Genomic DNA, 20,893 nt, shown 5'->3' with positions numbered 1-20,893 from the left:
CCAGAAAAAGTTTTTGCAATATGGACCGTGCTATTCTCGAACAAACAAAATGTCAGCAATGAGTGATGCAATCAGACAGAGATGCAGTTCTTGCAGCTCACAAAGAGCTGAAAAGATCCCTTTTCCATACTCCCGTCAATCAGTTAAAAAAATGTCAGAGTACTGCGAGCCAACACCCGTCTCTCTAACCTTAAAGTGAGAGGGAATCCTGCATACCATTACCCCTGGAAAGGAGAACACCATTCCCATCTATTGGTTTCATCTGAAAAGGAGAACACCATTACCATCTATTATTGTTGCTCATAAATGGGAAGCTTCCCTTGTCTCATTCAGAAAAATCTCAGTTCCCTCTGTTCACAAAACTCTAATCAATGAAAATAATTCCTCGGTTACTGTCCTAGCACAGATAGGATCCCAAGGTCCTCAGGGTCTCTTTGAGTAAGAATCAATTGCCATCCGGCCTCCAGCCGCTATGTAGGAGAAACGTGAAGTGAAGATGGCTATAATGAAGGCGAGAATGACAAAGAAGCACCTTAGGATCTCAGGAGCCAGGCTTTGCATGTCCTCTTCAAAAACATAAGGCGGATTACTGACAATCGCATCCACTGGTGCCCAGGGAAGAAATTTCTCTATGGGATCTAAATAAAAAAATGGCAGAGGGTAACCAGTTATAACAAACTGAACATGACTAATATTAAAGGCATATATAAAGAAACTCTGCATTATAACACAAATTACAGGTCAGAACCATGTAAACAGCTTCCATTTATAACTCTATATAAAGAGCCCTAGGGTGATATACTCAGGGCATTGACAAGGTCCTTAAAAGCACTGAATTGAAAGATCCAGCACTTGAGAAATGCATGCATTCTAGAAGCCGGGGAAAATAATTCACTTGAGTAAAGACAAATACAGAGAAGAGCCACTCTCACCCGTTAGTAAAGCAATTCACTCTTCTAGGAATAACGTTCTAAAAGCCGATATTCAGTGTGTAGCAACAGTGCGGTTGGCCCACACTGCCCCCATGATACTTCGTCAGATGGTTAATTCTATGCAAGTAATTTGCTTGCTATACTTTACAATTACTTTTACTTTTCATTTTATATAAGACAAAACATCTTCGAGTTTGGTCCACCATTAAATCAATGCAGAGTGCAAATTATATTGAACTGCAACGTTTGCCTCAGTGTATGCCTCAATATATTCTGGGAAAGAAAATAGCATTTTCTAAATTTGCAAGTTATCTTTCCTTCTCATCTATACTACTCAGACACTTTTGAATGATATCTCTTACTCATGTGTTTTATCTGAGGTGAACTGGTATAAGTTTGCTTTATGTACATAACAGAACAGCAGTGGTGCTGTTCTCAAGTTGTCAGTCTCACTGGGTGTTGTGCACAATCAGTCGAGATAATAGCATGCCCTCAACATGGTGCAGTTAACCACCGTGGTGCAGGTGGTGGTACAGAGTAACTGTGGAGGTGCACCCTACTATACAATGAGGTCAAGATGGCCACCGGCTGATATAATGCATACGCGTGACAATGCCTAGGATGCCTGATGCATCATAATGACACAACACAGCGTTTCATTGAAGTTGTTACGGGGCACCAGGTTGTTTTAAATACGATGCATGCTGTGGTGTGGCAATCCCGCCTACAGTCCCAAGATGAGATAAGGTTTCATTATGGTGTTTATTTGATCAAATGAAAGAGAGTTTGGCAGTCACTGGTTGCAATTCAGTATCACCTATGTTTACCTCAAAGGTGGCATTGTAAGACTTACACTTATCTAAAGGCCTGGGGACTGATCTTGGAAAAGGAGGAAGTGAAGACGGTTGAACATATCTAACCAGTAAGGTCAACTTCAGTTGCAGGAGTAATTAATAGATAAATCAAATAATATAACGGTGCCTCTGTGGAGACTCAGTGCGCTGTTGTAACGGGCTACTCTATTCCAAATAGCATGTAATTTGTACTAAATAAATAGATTAGTATCTTAAATTCTGGTGGTATTTGAATAAGACTGTGACTTTCTCGAAGCCCTTGCTAGGAATAAAGAAAGTTGGTTGCCACAATTTAAACGCTATGCTAGATTATATTAACGTTACATTAGAGTATGGGGGTTCTAGTACTAAGGAACAGATCCTTAGTGCATAATGCTTTGGTTTCAGGCCCCGTGGAATTAGGAACGTGGAGGTTCAGAATGCAGCAATTCGCCCCGTCCTACTATAATCTGCCATAACCACAGGGAGGGGCGCCACAGGCAAGGACCATGTGAACTGGCAGAGGCAAACTTATGGTTTGGAGGAAGGTGTGCAGTACAAAGATGCATGCGAGAAAGTAGTACAAAACCTTCAGGACTGATATGGATCACGTCATGACGTGGGAGATTTTAGCCTAATAATGACAATAATGGGGCTATTAAGTTAACTTTCAGTTGTTGGTGTTCCAAGACACTTGGACAAGACTCCTACCACAAGAAACAAGTTCACTGCCTGCATGACCAAAGGAACTGACTTGATGAAAGTTAACTGTCTCAAGTTCAATACTGAAAATATGGAGGCAGTGATCTTCAGCAAGAACACCTCACCATGGGACACCAATATACCCACACACAAAATTCACACCGGGAAGCTCGTAATAATCATCGGCAGCAAACTGGACATAACCACACAAGTCAATGCTGTCACTGCATCCTACTTCCACACAGAAGATGCTTAGGAAGATCTTTAAATGGCTCCCAAGCAACACTAGAAAAACTGTCCCTTGTACCCTAGTCACCAGCAAAATCGACTATGGGAACATCCTCTACACCCGGATCACCAAGTTACTCTCTTGAAAGCTCCGAGCCATCCAGAACTCATCAACCAAGCTCATTTCTCAACCTCACATACAGAACCCACATTACACCACACCCCCAGAAACTACACTTCCTCCCAAAACACAAACAGGTTCAATTCAAACTCCTTACATACACATTCAAGGCACTACACAACTCAGGCTCCACCTACCTAACAGTCGCATCTCCTTACATCAAACAGCCAGACACCTCAGCTCTGCAGGACTATGACCTGCACACATCCCACACATATACATAACCAGATCAGGAGGACAGGCATTCTCTTACACCGCTCCTAAAGACTAAAAGACCTCCACTCCACATCCTCTCCTCTCTTCTTGAATTCTGTAAGACGCTGAAGCAAGTCCTTTCTTTTTAATTAATCATCCTACAATAATCAGGGCTATTAGTCGCGTCCTTTGGTCCCCCAGCAGCAATAGTGCACAGGAAAACACATGTAGGGTTGGTGGCAGTTCTTTATTCATGCATTATACAGCATTGGCACACGGCATGCCATGAACCCGAGGCGTCCCCTGCATCCTCTCTGATTCCATAGTAATGTGTCCACATCCTGTCCACCCCCCATGACCGGAATCGGTGTCGCTTCCACAGCAGTGACCAGTGTTTGTGCAGTGTCCTATTGCCCTGACTCATTCCGGCACTGTGATAAGCACACAAACCTACTCAGCGCCAGGATACCCCTGCAGGTGATAGTGCACTTACAAAATATACATAACATAAACAAACAAGACTGCCAGGTGCTAAATGTAATTAAGTCAGTGAAGCACTGATTTAATTACAGACTGCTATGTAGCCATTTTTTATATCTAGGATTATATTTGGCTGACTGCTCAACTTGAATGGCAGTGTTTCCTAACATCTTCTGAAGTTTCCAAAGTATTCAAAATACACATTACCAAGTGCAAATAAAAATAAGGCACATTGCTGCCATGAAATGTGATGGAAACAAATAATTTGAGTAGATCAAAAAACAACCCTGACACATTAATTACACCTTGAGTGATGTACACTTTTTCAGTTGAAAAAGAAACAATTTCTGACCGACATATGTATGTATTCTATTACTTTGTAGACAGGCCTGATGCTAGGAAGGCAGACTTTTATCTGTGACGTTGAACATTTACTCTGTTACTGGTATTCTTGTGCATTCGTGGCTTGGGCTAATGAAAATGGGCAGGGCGGCACACACGTGCGGGGGGTGGGGGTAATTAAATTAAATTTTAAAAAATTAAAAAGAAACACTTACCTCCGCTCCCACGCCGCTCCTCCGTCTCGCTGGCAAAGCAGGCACAGGGTCCCATCCTGCCCTGCACTAATCCTGACGCTGCTTAGAGCAGCATTAGGATTGGCTGGAAGTGCCCTGGCTGGGCCCTCCCAGGCAGACTGGCAGCATGTGCAGGCTCTCCATCCCAGCAACCATGTTGTTGCTCCGCCCCTATGGAGGAGCCAACCGTTTTTGTGTGTGCATGGTAGGTAGGCACATGAACACACTAAACTATCTTTTTTCTAACTTTTCACTGGGCCCTTAATTGGACGACTGCACATGATACTAAAAACATTATATAGTATATGCAATGTGTTCCCTAACACTAGAAAAGAATATGTGGTTTGTACTGCCTATAAGATATGTGTGCATTATACGGGGCTAGGGTTTATAAAAATAAATACATGTATATAGGTCAAACTTACACTTATAAAAAGTTGTAATGTGTCATTTCTAGATTCCCAAAATCAGGATCAGTTGAAGTTTAGAAGCACACATCAGTTACAACTGAGGAATTTCCAACAGGTGTGCGGTAATTTAACAGTCACTAGCGACTGTTAATAAGTGTTTCCAGGTGAATCTCAGGACAGTGGTTTTTAAAATACTGTGGACGTCTACACGGACACAACTGTGTGGGAATTTACCAACATTTTCAATGTCTTCCTCGCAAATTAAAAAAATATGCGCATCTGAACTTTCACGTAAAAAATAAATTAGGAGTAAAGGGCCTTATTTTAAAGGGAGCAGAATGCAAGGGTACCGCCAAAAAGAGGTAGATGCACTGTCTGTCTTATTTAAACTTCATAGAGGCACTGTATGCTCTAAATAGGATGGATAGGGCATCCTCTATTTTTTAGTGGCTAGCCTGCACCCCCCAAACTCAAAATAAGGCTATAGGTCAATTAGAAAGGGAAGAGAAAGTTGTACAAAAAACGATTTATTCACAGAGGGTGTGGGAAACGATAACACTTAAATTCAAATAATTTGCCATGAAAAGAGAAATGGCATACAATAGGTTAAAAATATTGTCGACATTTCTCATTCTTTGTTTAGTCTTAAATTAAATTCTAAAAAAAAAAAATCATTGACACGAACAACAATTTTCACTGAAAATGGGTGCTATTGGTGGATCTCCTTGCATCTACATCACTAAAAGCAGTCATGCAGGTGTATGTCAAAACGTGAAAGGAACTGCGTGAAGGTATGCTAACTGCTGTCCTATTTCATGAGGGGGTGAGGAAAAGAAACTTTCATATGGAAAAATGTTTTCCATTTGATTGAAAAACTAAAGCAATATTTTGTGTATTTCACATAAACCCTAACACTATAACTATAAAGTATCCTTGGAAGTCATCACACCATCTGGTTAACAGAGTTTCTCTCATACACTACACTAGCTTGTTTAGTAACACATGCATTTTTCAACCCAAACCACCATTCCCCACTCACCTACAATTTTAGTGAAATAATGGCAGTGACCAGAACCTGAACTCATCTTAAGTATTTGTGGGGGCCTGAGCAAGGTAAATTCACCCACCAGCCCCCTGTTTGGAGCACCTTTGAATTTATTACCACTTAGCAGCGCACTCAAACCCTTGTGATACCAAACCTTCTTGTTACTCCCACTGTAGGAAAATAAGCTCAGGGTGACTTGTTAGGGGCTTAGTGGACTAGTGCATAATATTCACATAAGACATATGCACATATTACTTGAAATGTTTGTTTTAATTGTTGAATATGTGTAATGACCAATAATTCCCCCTTTACTAGTGGCGTTCTTGCTGCAACTGTGTAGGAAGGTAGCCTCTTTCTAGCATTGTTACCCCCACTTTTGGCCTGTTTGTGAGTATATGTCAGAGTGTTTTTACTGTCTCACTGGGATCCTGCTAGCTAGGACCTCAGTGCTCATAGTGAAAACCCTATTTGTCAGTGTTTTATATGTCTCACTGGGACCCTGCTAGCCAGGACCCCAGTGCTCATAGTTTGTGGCCTGCATGTGTATACCTGTGTAGTGCCTAACTGTGTCGCTGAGGCTCTGCTAACCAGAACCTCAGTGCTTATGCTCTCTAGGAGACCCCTATGGGCTGCAGCATTTCTTTTGCCACCCATAGGAAGCTCAGACAAATCTTACACAGGACTGCCACTGCAGCCTGAGTGAAATAACGCACATGTTATTTCACAGTCATTTTACAATGCAATTAAGTAACTTATAAGTCATCTATATGTCTAACCCTCACTTGCTGAAGGTTAGGTGCAAAATTACTAAGTGTGAGGGCACCCTTGCACTAGCAAAGGTGCCCCCACATAGTTCAGGGTAATTTCTCTGGACTTTGTGAGTGCGGGTACACCATTACACGCGTGGGAGGCCTCCCCGGGCCCGCCGGACACCCAGGGCCTGTATGTAGCTTCACAAAGGTAACTCCGAAGATGGCCATGTAACATGTCTAAGATCATGGAATTGTCCCCCATGCCAAATCTGGCATTGGGGTGCCAATCCCATGCATCTCCAGGGCTCCACTATGGACCCCAGGTACTGCCAAACCAGCTCTCTGGGGTTTTCTCTGCAGCTACCGCTGCTGCCACCCCACAGACAGGGTTCTGCCCTCCTGGGGTCTGGGCAGCCCAATCCCAGGAAGGGAGAACAAAGGATTTCCTCTGAGAGAGGGTGTTACACACTCTCCCTTTGGAAATAGGTGTTAAAGGCTGGGGAGGAGTAGCCTCTCCCAGCCTCTGGAAATGCTTTGAAGGGCACAGATGGTGCCCTCCTTGCATAAGCCAGTCTACACCGGTTTAGGTAACCCCGAGTCCCTGCTCTGGCGTGAAACTGGACAAAGGAAAGGGGAGTGACCACTCCCCTGCCCATCACCACCCCAGGGGTGGTGCCCAGAGCTCCTCCAGTGTGTCCAAGACCTCTGCCATCTTGAATCCAGAGGTGTGAGGGCACTCTGGGGGCCTCTGAGTGGCCAGTGCCAGCAGGTGACATCAGAGACCCCTCCTGATAGGTGCTTAGCTCACTAGGTGGCAAATCCTCCTCTGAGGGCCATTTAGGGTCTCTAAAGTGGGCTTTTCCTCGGATAACGATTTGCAAGAATTCAGCAGAGTTCCTCTGCACCTCTCTATTCGACTTCTGCCAAGGATCCACCACTGACTGCTCCAGGACACCTTCAAAACTGCAACAAAGTAGCAAGAAGACTACCAGTGACATTGTAGTGCCTAATCCTGCTGGCTTTCTCAACTGTTTCCTGGTCGTGCATGCTCTGGGGGCTGCCGGCCTTCATCCTGCACTGGAAGCCATGAAGAAATCTCCCGCAGGTTGAGGGAATCTTCCCCCTGCTCTAGCAGGCACCAAACTTCAGCGTCACCGGTACTCTGGGACCCCTCTCATCCTGACGAGGGTGGCCCCTGGAACACAGGTGGTGGACCTAAGTGACCCAGACTGTCCAGTGGTCCAACTGTCCAAATTTAGAGGAGGTAAGTCCTTGCCTCTCCTCTCCAGACAGTAATCGTGTGCACCGCGTGAACTGCAGCTGCTAGGGCTTCTGTGCACATTTCCAAGGAATCCTTTGTGCACAGCCAAGCCCAGGTCTCCTGCATTCCGTCCTGCATTGCTCAACTTCCTGAGTTGACCTCTGGCTTCGTGGGACCCTCTTTTGTAGCGCTGAGACGACCGCCGTGCTCAGTCTTCTTAAACCTGTGTTCAAGGATTTCTGCGGGTGCTACCTTCTTGTGCGTGGGCTTTCTGAATTGCTGAGGGCCCCCTCTGTCTTCTCTCCCAAGTGGCAACATCCTGGTCCTTCCTGGGCCCGGGCAGCACCATTTTTCTTCAATCGCGACTCTTGCAGCTAGCAATGCTTGTTTACGGTCTTTTGCCAAAGAAACAACCCTGCATCCTCCAGCACTCCGTGGGACATCTTACTTACCTCCTAAGGGAGTATATCCTCTGAGATATTTTTGGCACATTGTCACTAAAATAAAGTACCTTTAGTAACTCTGAGTATTGTCTTTCTTATGATATAGTACATATATAAGTGGTATAGTAGGAGCTTTGCATGTCTCCTAGTTCAGCCTAAGCTGCTCTACTATAGCTACCTCTACCAGCCTAAGCTGCTAGAGCACTACTAATCTACTAATAATAAGGGATAACTGGACCTGGCACAAGGTGTAGGTACCATTAGGTACCCACTATAAGCCAGGTCAGCCTCCTACTAACAGTTAAAATCAAAACTGTTCAGAGGACTTTCATCATTCCTTTGGTAAAAATCGAATAACTTTCAGCTAATTTTTCTTACACTGCCTTATCCCTCTTCTCCTCTTTGTAGGTGTGCACTTCTCTTGCTAGACAGTTACCTGTGACCCTATTGAGTAGGAGAAAAGAAAAGGATCAGTATATGAAAAATATACAAGGGGATAAACAGACAATATTGAGAGAGACGTAAAATAGAGGAGGAAGAAATGGAGATATTGTAAAAAGCTATAAGAAGTAGGGAGAGAAATTAGGTTGATAAGGAAAGCTGAAGCTACCAAAAGGAAACATAAGGAGAGATAGAAAAGGAAAATCTTAGTACAGAAGGAGAGGCATAAAAATAGGCAAGGTTTTAGAGGTTGGTATAGAAAGACAGGCAGGGAGAAGGAAATGTACAGAGCGGCAGAGTAGAATACTTTGAGGGGTGAGGCAGAGAGAGAGAGAGAGGAAGTGTAGAAAAAGGTGAGTCAGAGAGAGGTGAAGTCAGCAAGGGGTAGATGTAGACAAAGATTTGAGGAAAAACAAAGAGATGAAAGAGAGAAGGCAACATGAGAAAAGATATAGAAAACTGGTCATGTAAAGAGAATAATGTGGAAGAGAGAAATAAGTGCGGTGAAGGGTAGAAGGAAAAATGTGGTGTAGAGCGAAAAGAGGAAGTTGAGGACATGAGAAATAGAGACACAGGTGGTGCATATACAGATGTATAGCAGTGGCGGCCTGTTCTTTAGGGCGGAGGGGCACGCCCCCCACCTTTTGCCCCCCATGAAGAGTGTCTGCCAGGCTGAACAAAGGTCAGCCTGACAGACACTCTTCATGTTCAGGTCAGGCAGCCAGGAGCAGACATGCGTGATTTGCGCACACTCCTGGCTGCCTGAGCTGAACTTTGCTGGGCTGAGGAGATCACAGCTCCTATGGGTGTGACCTCCTCAGCCCAGCAAAAGTGCCTCGAGGCCCTCCCCTGGGTGATGAGGAAAGCGTCACCAATTGACACTCTCCCTGGGAGCTTCAGTTTAAGCCCTGAAGTGCTCAGGGCGAGTGTCAATCAGTGACACTTCGTCACAGAGTGGGGTGGGGTCAGCAGACTCACTGACCCCATCCCACTCTGTGACGAGGCTGGGACTGCTGCTTTCCCTCATTGGCTGACCCAAGGTCAGCCAATGAGGGAAGGCAGCAGTCCCAATCCTCCTGGGACCTGGAGGCCGAAGGTAAGTGTGTGTGCGTATGTGTGTGATGATTCAAATTGAATGTTTGGTGCGTGCATGTTTGAATGGTATGAATGTTGTTAATGGATGTGCGTGCTTGCGTGTGTGAAAGAATGAGTGTGTGTGATGTTTTAAAATGAATGTTTGGTGCGTGCGTGCATGTTTGAATGGTATGAGTGTTGTTAAAGGATGTGCGTGCGTGAGTGCGTGTCTGTGTTGAAAGAATGCGTGTGTGTGTGTGTGAGTGTGTGCCCCGCCCGCCCCCTCCCTCCTAAAGCTGCCGGCCGCCACTGATGTATAGAGTTATGAGATAGAAAATGAAGAAATTATATGAGGCATGGAGAGATCTATAACGAAAGAGGCTGAGTGAGACAGTTGAGATAGAAATGAAGAAGGAGGTCCATAGAGAAATATGTATTTTGTCTGTATGTGTGTGAGAGAGAGAGAGAAAGAGTGTGAGAGAGAGAAGGGGGAGGGAGAGATAAAGACATTGATGAGACAGAAAAAGTGGTACAGTAATGGAGGTAGCCAGAAAGGAGTGTGAAATTCAGAGATTAAGAAAAGGGAACAGGGATAAAGTGAGGGAAAGAGGAGGTAGAGAGGTGAGGTAGTGAACTAATGGTGAAGTTGATTTAGAGTTTAGGAATTGAGAGAGCGATGGGGTGTACAGAGGTGAGGTAGTGAAGAATATGTGAGGAAGAGAAAGAAATCAGATAGAAGGGCGAGGATGAGTAGTGACACAGAGAAAGCTGAGAGAGACGTTGAGAAAGCTAAGGTAGCAGAGACATGGGATGAGATATATGATGTAAAGATAGAGATGGGGTTGTATGAGAAGTGAAGTAGAAAAAGGAAAGATACATTGAGGACAAATAGAAAAGTGCGATAAGGTAAAGCGAAACGGATGAGGTAGAAAGATAGTTGAGGCACAGAGAGGGGATCGAGAGTTATAGATGTAGATACAGGCACAGAGTGATAGAAAGTGGAGTAGGTCATAAGAGAGAGAGAGGTTGAATGAGATATTTTGGGTATACTGAGAGCGAGGTGAGCAAGACAAAGGTGAGGCAGGTAGAACTGAGAATAAGTGAGAGAATGAGAGTATATAAAGAAGAGAAGACAGAAAGAGAGATTAAGAGACAGAGCTAAAGGAGGTGAGTTGAAGTAAGGAGAGAGAAATGAAGCAGAAAGCCTTTGAAAGGCCACCAAGTGCCTGAGAGAGTGAAGGTTAAGGCTGGGCATGGCAGGCATGCACACTAACAGGCAGATTTATTTAGCTCAGTCCATCACAACAACCAACGTTGCTCCCCTGACTAGCACAGGGGGAGAAAGCAGTGCATAGCCATATTATTAAAAATGGCCTGATGCTGCTCACTACCGCTACCCTAGGCACAACCTTTGCACCATAGTACTGAGGTGTATGTGTGTGTGCTGTCTAGCATAGAATTTGTACCTGAAGCAAACACTTTCAGTACAAAATGCTATACCTACACAAATTCCTAAATGTTCTATATGTATATACGCTGTACAGTGCATCAGACATGCAATGTGTGGAATGTTTGCAGAAATAAAAAAAATCTTTCACTGTGATTGTGCCTGATTCTAGGAGGCACTATTTTCTGACACAAAGCCTTGTTTGAAAATTTTAAGTTTATCAGACTTTATCTCAAGATAAAAATCTATGGATGCTTGTGCAGATCCACCCAAGTAAAGCTCCCTTGATTCAAAGTGGCGCAAAGCAGCTCAAAACGCTATCTGTGCTAAAAAAAAGGACACCTTTTTTAGGTCGAGCACGCAAGTGCTTTAGCCTGTTGTAATCTATCTGTGGGCTTTTAACCACGCCCATCACTATCACTCATTCATGGGCTTGCCTTTCAAAGATCCTTTGGTATCATTGGTAAATCCTTTACGTTTGTTTCTCCTCGGGGCTGTTTTTTTACCACCTTGGTCATCGACCGTGTTACATGGATAATTGCACTTTAGCTGATGCATTTGACTGCGAGCAAACTTCTTTTTCCTTTGGTGTCTCTCCTTCACGCTCCTGCTCATGCCGGCCATGGCGCTTTGAATCGGTTTGCTTATGTCAACTGTTTTACTTTTCAATTTATGTGACAAGAAAAGTCCAGTTAGAAATTTACAACATTAACATCTCTAATTCAAGCCAATGCCAATGCTTGCTCATTGAATGTAAATACCCTGGGAAGAGTCTGTGCTGCTTGGCATCATTTTGCATTACGTTTTCCTTGTTGCACATCCTTAGTAAATGTAGCCCTATGTTTCTGTTAAGCATGCTTGGGTGTGAAATTAAAAAAGAGAAGCTGTATTTACTTACTGTGGATGGAATTTCGACTGTCCACTCTCTTTGCCAGGTGACCAGCCATTTAGTTCTGATGCACAATACATGCTCTTGGGTACCCTCATCAGGAGGGCCACCACGGTGTTTATATATAATTGTCCTGCCATTGCCCAAAGGTCTGTCGGTCAATTCACTGTCGCCAAAGCTATGTGAGGGTGAGGGCTTGGTTACTGTGCCCTGGATTTCTTAACGTTTTTGAAGAAAGGAGAATAGGCTCACTTTATGATAATGCACTGAGCTGTCGAAGGAACAAAACACCCCTGCTGCATGCATCGTTAGATCACGCGTTCTCTGTCATTACACAGCAAAAGGCCTTGAAAGAGAATAGCGCGAGAGAGCCAAGCCCGCCAGCCATTTCCTGTCGATTTCCCAGTAATGTTTTCTAAGAAATGCAATGTGAGAAGTTACGAGCTCTCGTTGCCGCGGTCCTTTATCACATTCGAGCAGGGACTGTGCGGAACCTTCCTTAGCAGGTCAATGCGAGGTTCAAGCAAACAAAGCCGAACCAAAAAAGGTCATTTGGAGCCAGAGATGTGTGGAGCAATGACAGAAACCCAAGGCAACATGTCCACCAGGGAGAGTACTGCCGTATGCGCAGTGCTACCTAATACATCAATATCTACGCACAATTGTGGATAGAGCAAAGCAAAAGGCATCACAAAAGTTAATTTCAGGCAGTCTGACACCGGAGGCCGCAGGACAGGGTCAGGAGCGGGGACCACACATCAAAATAATATTACAGGGAGGATGCCTCTAGGACCTCATAGCTCCACAGGGGCTCCAGCCACGACACAGCACTTTAGCCAGTAACAAATCTTTTCCTACCAACTGCCACAAGTCATAGTCCAATGCAGAGATCGGCCAATTAAGACCCTCGCGCACTCCAAAAGAGTTGCTCTTGTAGGTCCCATGAACTCTCACATACACACGATGGAACTTAAATAGACCCACACAACACTTCTTTAAGCTCCCACCACCACTACAACCCTTCATACACCACAACCAGCCACATCACCACCACCACAGGCCCTGGAGCCCCTCTCACATGATGTACGGCTTCTCACATTGTTCCTACCAGGCCGGGAGGCCTTGGTTCACCTGCTTTTGGCTCTACTGTATATGGTGTGGGTCAAGGCAGGAGTCAAGCCATGAAGTACCTGACCCAGGGCTTGGAGGATATGAAGGCAGTCCATCAGCACATGATTCGCCTTCCCAGGAAAACTGTTATTTTAACGTAAAGGTGCACTCGGTCAGATCCATAGCTGTCAGCTGCTGCAATTACTGTGGGTCACAGGTGGGTGGGGTGGGGGTAAGAGGGCACATACTAGGTCTGAGTGGAGAGGGGAAAGGCTCAGACCACGACAAGCAGAAATGCTTCAGGTTCCAGCCAAGCTGTACTGGTTGGTGAGCAGTGGACGGCTCCAGAAAATAAACACCATCCCACTGGCACCATGCAGGGAGGAAACTTCAGCACTGTTCCCACTGATCCAGAGACAACCATCTATGTACTTGACAATTCACATCCGATCCAGACGACACTATATATCCAGTCCTAGCCTGTCCTTTGTCAGATCTGTGCATTCTGGGAGCCTTTAGTCTTTATCTGATTCAGAATAACCTCCTGGAATAGCACACCTTGTAACAACGAGTTTTTAAAAGGAGTCTATGACTAATTATATGATTTCCTGTCCAGGAATGAAGTAAAGTGACTATACTAATTTCGCTAGGAAGGGAAGGTCACACCCCTGAAGGCTCAGCTTCACTGCAAGGGAGAAAATATTTTGGCAGCTCACACTAAATCCATCCTTTCCAGCAGGATGCATGACACAAAATTACCTTAACTAGTGGATAACAGGAAATGGACCAACGTCATTGCCATCAGCTTATTTTAGACTAGTTATCCTTTGCGGAGCCTCCTTGTTCTGGATCCCAGGTGTCCATTACCTTTGGAGGGACAAAAGGTCGGACGACTTTGGAAAATGGCCACCATTAAGTCAGGGTGGGCACAAATATGCCAAGTGTCCACTATATTTCAAGGATGAGGAATATTATGCCACAAATAGTTATGCCTATGCCAACCACACCCAAAACATGGCATGCTAGAAGGCACTATTTTGCTAGAACTCTTTATTTCAATTGAATTTTCCTCACTCACATAATATACTGCATTCATTTTGACGTAATTTTACCACAGAGGTAAAGTTTGACAATATGTGCATCAATAAGCAGAGAAGTATCAAAAATGCCCATAATAAATCAAATGCTGACCTCTATTAAGCTAGGAGTAGCTGGAATCTTGCCATAAATACTCAACAAATTTCAAGAATGGGCCACCTTTATATGAGGAATAGCCAGAATGTTCTCCAGAATGCCCACCACGTGTCAAGGTTGGCCTACTAATATGCAAGGGCTAGTCAGAACGTTGCCAAAAATGCCCATGGTATAAAAACAAAGGGCTAATATAAGCCTATGAATAGCTGCAATCTATGCCAGTGCACAAAATGCTTGGGTCACAGTTAAGTCAGGTTGTCGTTCTTCAACCAGCTAATGCTCCCCAGGCACGCAGCTGTATATAACGCACACACAAACAGACGTACAGGCGCATTGGTAGGCAAGGCAGACACAGAAACACAAACATCACCACTTCCACACCTGAAACTATACACCCATGCCTTCAGGTGGCAGCATCTGTTCTGTAAAGTCCTTTCTAACTCTGCCTCTCTTACCTCAAATCAGGAAAAATTAGTGACCCTATCTGTGATTGGTTCCAGGCTCCACAACATTATCCTTCAAGCTAAACCATGTTGAGCTACGTCTCAACAGAGACCCATGTAAAATGTATCATATGGTATATATTCTACTTGGATCTTCTATTGGAATGCCAGCATGAGCTTTATGCTTGTCGTTGCCAGTTACTGGCCAATCTACTAGCAACCTAAATTAATAGTAGAATATTTGCTGTCCTTGACATGATAGGAGATCCATATATGAGCTGATTGTTGCCATATTAAAACCATGGTCATACATGGCTGACAATGACATCAGAGATGACAAGGGTATGTTAATGAACATAAAACAGGGCAGTTTTATGCTGCTTTTTGCAACTTTTACGCACCTCTTTGAAACCACCTTCTATTCACAAGCCTGACTAGTGACCTTTCCTAGCTGTCATTAAATTTCAATATTATACTCACTACTTTTTGTGAATCCATCAATAACTCTTCTTGACATGATGCAGGTTCAGGGGTCTTCAAAACTTTTCAATAGTCACACTGGGCTTCATGCACAAAATACTTTGCAAAAGCAAAGTCAATTTGTGATGCAGAATAGCGTTTAGGTACTTTTACAAATCACTGTGTAGATATTGCAGTCCCTTGTGAATCATAAATAAAGGGGATAGCTGATGTGCGTTCCTTCCCACTTATGAATAACAATAGTATCACCAAATGCTCTCCGAGCCCTTTTCCTCTGGTAAATCATAGAATGGGGTTTTGCCTGGTGTAAGTATAGGCTGTCAACAGCTGACAGCTTACACTGGTGTGATACCATCACGCTCAGAGGATGAGGACGTGTGTTGTTTATTGTGCTTCTTCCATGATTTTGCGTAGGTGATACGACTAGCCAAAAATTGGACTGAGCTTTTAGTGAATGGCTTGCTGCAATCCAAGCAATATATAAGTAAGCTAAATATGTGTTATGCATTCTAGACAATATTGCCAAAACACAAACCCTTTCTGTAAGCCAGAATAAGATTGAACAAAATGTATCTCAAAGCATTGTGCACTGAAGTTTGTACCTCTGTGTACCGAACTCTTGTCGGCTTGTTTTCCAGTCCTGTTCCTGCTTGCTTCAGCCAGAGCCTGTCCCGTGTTTTCCAGCCCTGTTCCTGCTTTGCTTCAGCCAGAGCCTGTGCCCTATTTTCCAGTCCTGTTCTTGCTTTGCTTCCTAGTTTGTTCCTTCTGTTCCTGGTATTATTTTCCTGTTACTGAACTGACCTTTTGGCCTGCGTCTGTCGTTCTCCCTGCTTGGCCACTGCTGCTGCTAGCCCCATCACAGAGCCTGCCGGCTCCGTGTCCGAGGCATCTGTCTGGTCATTCTTTTTTCACCTTTTCTTCCTTTTGCTCAACTTTGCCTCCTTTTTCTTGTTTGCCTCCTTTTCTCATTTACTCTCCCTTTCACTTCTCCTTTCACTCCTCTCTCGCTCCCACGCTTTCCCTATTGCTGCAGACACCGAGGTCCCACCCCGTGCCCTTGGAGCACTTCCTGCCCTCTCGCCCCCCAGCTGATCAATCCCCTCCTCCCACCCCTACTTAAGGGTGGCCTCAAGCCCGTCCGCACCCGTCCATGCCTGGACTGCGCCCAGCGCCGCGGACCCTGGATCCCACACAACCCATCAATATGACACCAGGACCCTAGACGCTCTGAACCGGGGACACCAGAACAACTATCACCCTGCCTCCCCCAGGAACAACCACAGACCTTTCTCCTGCTGCCACTGCCACCTAATTTTCACCATCTGCCAAACACCAGCCCTCTCAGCACCAGAACCATCTCCAAACCACCTCAAGTGCATCCTCATGAACGTCCACTTCCTGCGCAAACACGCTGTGGAAATTTGGGACCTGATAGACACTGCCCGCCATGACACAGCTTTCTTCACCGAGACATGTACCAACACAGCATCCGGTCTGGACATCGCAATCATCATTCCCAACCCCAGAGACTACAAGCTGCTATGCAAAGACCGCCTTTCCAGACCAGGAGGCGGCATACCCATTGTCCACAAGTCTATCCTCCGACTGACAATAAAGAATTCACTCCCTCATAGATCACCTGCATTTCCAAGTGCATACCACCCCAAAGACCACCACCTACAGCACTCTCCTCTACAGACCACCCGGACCTCAACCAGCGTTTAGTGACGCCATCATTGATCTCATAGCTCCCCAAGCACTCGCCTCTGGCAAATACCTTCTCCTGGGCGACCTCAACTTCAACAATCACAGCAACCACAACACCTCAAACCTACTCGAGAACCTGGAAACAATCGAACTCCAGCAACTGGTTACTTCACCAACAACACTGCAGGACACACCCTCAACCCCATTTTTGTATGCAGGCAGCAACATCTCCATCAGCGAATCGACCCAGCTAAACTGGACTAACCACCACTGCATACACTTTTCCATCGCCACACCCACAGCGCACACACACTCAACATGCCCCACCTACAGAAGAAGGAATCAGATCTCAGAGGAGCAAATCACCAGCGTCCTCAGCAACTCTACTCCCTCCGACACAACGGACGCCAACATGTCAGCCTGGAACCTCTGCAAATGGATCACCAACTGAGCCGACACCTTAGCCCCCCTCCACTCAGCCACAGGGAAACACTCCTCCAAAAGAGCCAGCTGGTTCACCCTGCACTCCAGAAATCTACATGCTCCTGCAGGAGGCTGGTGAAGAAATGGAGAAACAGCAAATCCCGCCAAGACCTGACACCCTTCAAAACTGCCACAAGATCCCACAACAGCCGGATCAGGTACACCAGGAAGGATGCCCTGCAGGACTGCATTAACTCCACCTTGTACAACTCTAAAGAACTCTTCAATGTCATCAGAAAATTTGCAAAACCACAAGCCGAGACCACCGACATCCCTCCATCTCAAGAACTCTGCAACAGACCGACCTCAAAATCAACTGCCCTATCACACTGCTACCCTTCTCAGCTAAAGTCACCAAGAAAGCAACCAACACTCAACTACGCCAACACATTGAGGACAACAACATCCTAGATGTCTCCCAATCAGTATTCAGAACCAACCACAGTACTGAAACCGCCCTGCTCCCAGCCATGGATGGCATTCGCTCCCTCTTCAACCAAGATCACACAGCAGCCCTTATCCTTCTCGATCTCTCTGCAGCCATCCATGCAGTATCTCACCATACACTATGCACTAGACTTCACGGAGCAGGCATACGAGGCAAGGCACTTCAATGGATTCACTCCTTCCTGACAGGCAGAACACAGAAAGTCAGCCTCCCACCTCATCGGTCAGAACCCACCGACATCAACTACGGAGTACCACGAGGATCATCACTAAACCCCACACTGTTCAACGTCTACATTACCGCACCCGGCCTCATTGTCAGGAACTAAAGATGAATATTGTATCTTACGCGGATGCCACCCAGCTGATCAGCTCCCTGTCCGAAAGCCAATCAACAGCCAGGAAGAATTTCAGAGACTGGATGGAAGTGGTAGCCACCAGGATGAGGGAAAGCTGCCTCAAGCTGATTTCTGACAAAACCGAGATCCTCATCCAGGGACCCTCACCGTAAGCCTGGGATGACTCGTGGTGGCCGTCAACACTCGGCAAACCCCCCACCCCTACAGACCACACACACAACTGTGGCATCATCCTCGACTCAACGCTTACCATGACCAGGCAAGTCAACTCTGTGGCCTCCACCTGCTTCCACACCCTCCGACTCCTATGAAAGATCGCCAGATGGATACCACAAGCAGACTGGACAACAGCAAGACCCTCTATGCTGGAAGCTCCAAAAAGAACCTGAACAAGCTGCAACAGATTCAGAACGCTGCCACCAGACTCGTCCTGGACATCCCCCACTGAGAACACATCACAGAACACCTGAAGAATCTCCACTGGTCCCCATTAAGAAGAGGATCAACTTCAAACTCCTCGTACATGACTACAGAGCCCTCCACGACAACAGACAAACTACCTCAACAGCAGCATCAACTGGAACTCCCCCTCCACACCTCTCCATTCAGCTCAACAGTCACTCGCCAGCGTACCCCACAGCGGCAAAAGGCTGGAACACCTCACCACTGCGCCTCAGACAGTCGCCATCGCTGACCCAGTTCAGGAAGACCTCAAGACCTGGGTCTTTGACTGATCTCTGAGGTCACCCCCCCGGCACCTTGAAACCCTATGGGTGAGTAGAGTGCTCTACAAGCTCATGTCTGATTGATTGAGTACTGTGATACTGCTCTTATTAGATTAGAACTCAATAAAAAATAGTAAAGATATGACTCATATGTTTACAAAAAGGCAGCAAAGCAACAAATGCACCAGCCATGGCAATTTACTGTAGTACAACCCTCTAAAGTTCACTTCCAGTAGAAATTTATACAAATACACAACATGTTATCTTGTCTTTCTTTAATGTACTATTCCACAACCATAAACAATTCTAATAAATAAGATAATGCTAAGGGAATAACTCACCATCTGCCACAGCACATCTACCACACATTGCACTGTTCACCCTTGAAAGGAAGCCATGCAACCTTTACTGCACAAAAGGGGGGTGGGGGGCGGGGGTGGAAGCACTAATATTATAGAAATTGGTATAGTAAACATGGTGAAGCACCCATCGCCTACAAGCAGAAACTGGCCAATCATTCACCTTCAGGAAAAACTTTACAGCTTAGTTGTTTTTTTCTGGTCTTAAGAGGCTATCCACATGTGTCGCTGAGTGGTAAGGCCCTTCACTGAGAAAAATGGATACATGCACCAAGAGTGTTTGACTAGGAGCTCTACTGGTTAGGATCCATCAACGGGTTTTGAGAATAGGTTATGAAAGTGTAACATGATGAGATTCAAGGAAGCCTCGCTAGGTCTGATGGGTGGGTTCGGTATGGAGGACTGCATGGGACTTTGATGAGTGTGATAGGTGAGTGTTTCATGAAGGAACAACTATGGAATTAACTGAATATGATGATTATGTGCATATTGCGATGGTTGGGTGGATGGATCAACAAATTTACAATGGCAGGAAGCCTCGCTCAATATGAAAAGTTGATGAATGGGGGGGGGGGGGGGGGGATACTGAGGAACGTGACTTGATTCAATTGGCAGCTGCAGAATGAGGAAATGTCAGGAAGCCATACCAGATATTATAGGCAGGTGCACAATATTAGAGAGCTCTACCTGTAAGGATGTTGTGATGCAAAACCTTTATCCGGTCCATGAACTCCAGCCTGCAGAGGAGAAAAGAAAGAAAGGAAACTTTGGATGGAAATAAGAAAGAGTTTGACAAGTTACCCTTCGACCCCAGCACTGCAACCCCCACCTGGCCAAGATTATTTTACCCTGTATCACAAGAAGAGAGCTACACACTGACGGGGTGTTATACTTTGCACAAAATTGTGAACTGACATCCGTAAATCCTAGTTAAATATATATGTGGAAAGAGTTAACATGAAAAGTTGTGCAGAAGTGAGTATATCGTGTGACACCCTGGACTGTGATGACGTAGACAAAATATCACATTGCAGGAGGTGATATTTACCTAACAGCATTGTCCCATGTGAGATTTACAGCAGCTATTCCTTTATCTACAGAAATAAGACGACTCTGGTGGTAGGAAAGAAAATGAGGAAGGTGAGAATTACCGCCTGGCCGTCCATTGTCTAACAAAATATGCACTGCTGGCTAATGAATGGATTAGTCACTTTGCTAAAAGCGCATTCTGATCTTGATTACAGTAACAGGCTGAATATTAAAAGGGAGCGTCGGTGCAACTATGTGGGCAAAGTTTCAGCCTGCTTAAAAGTATACAATTGAAGGGATATCCCATTACTCCGCTATGCCTACAGAGGGACGCCCTGATTCTACATTAGGTTTAAGCAGAAGTGCCACTGTGATCCACTTTGAACATTTCAACAACGCATCTCAAATAACATCTTGGGAAACTTCAACTCTCCTTGTCGCCAACATCTTTTACCAGTTATCGAGGTCTGAAAGTGATTAAACCAAAAATTGATACACACTAATTCCGGCACCTTTTACCCAGACGACAGACTAAATGCGAAGCATATTCATCACGAGTAAAAGCCCCCGGTTCATGTCTTTCGAACCTTGCAAAGACTTCTGTGTAATATCATCTCTCTCCCCCATGCATTCCTCAGTCTGTCTTCTATGTCTACCCTCGTTGGTCAT

The 20,893-nt window shown here is 45.2% G+C and overlaps 1 protein-coding gene across 3 annotated transcripts in view; it reads right to left on the bottom strand.

The window, feature by feature from the left end:
- HEMK1 (HemK methyltransferase family member 1) overlaps positions 1-20,893 on the bottom strand; it is a 150,992-nt gene that overhangs the window by 12,693 nt on the left and 117,406 nt on the right. For all 3 annotated transcript variants that reach the window (XM_069206767.1, XM_069206766.1, XM_069206765.1), the window contains 3 exons: positions 20,244-20,308; positions 19,883-19,932; positions 533-638 (listed from right to left, as the gene is read on the bottom strand). In XM_069206767.1, the coding sequence (XP_069062868.1) occupies positions 533-638; positions 19,883-19,932; positions 20,244-20,308 (221 nt within the window). The remainder of the gene's footprint in view (positions 1-532; positions 639-19,882; positions 19,933-20,243; positions 20,309-20,893) is intronic.

Source organism: Pleurodeles waltl, chromosome 9 (genome assembly GCF_031143425.1).
Source record: "Pleurodeles waltl isolate 20211129_DDA chromosome 9, aPleWal1.hap1.20221129, whole genome shotgun sequence".
NCBI classification, from domain to species: Eukaryota; Metazoa; Chordata; class Amphibia; order Caudata; family Salamandridae; genus Pleurodeles; species Pleurodeles waltl.
This window is presented reverse-complemented; position numbering and strand designations above follow the sequence as displayed.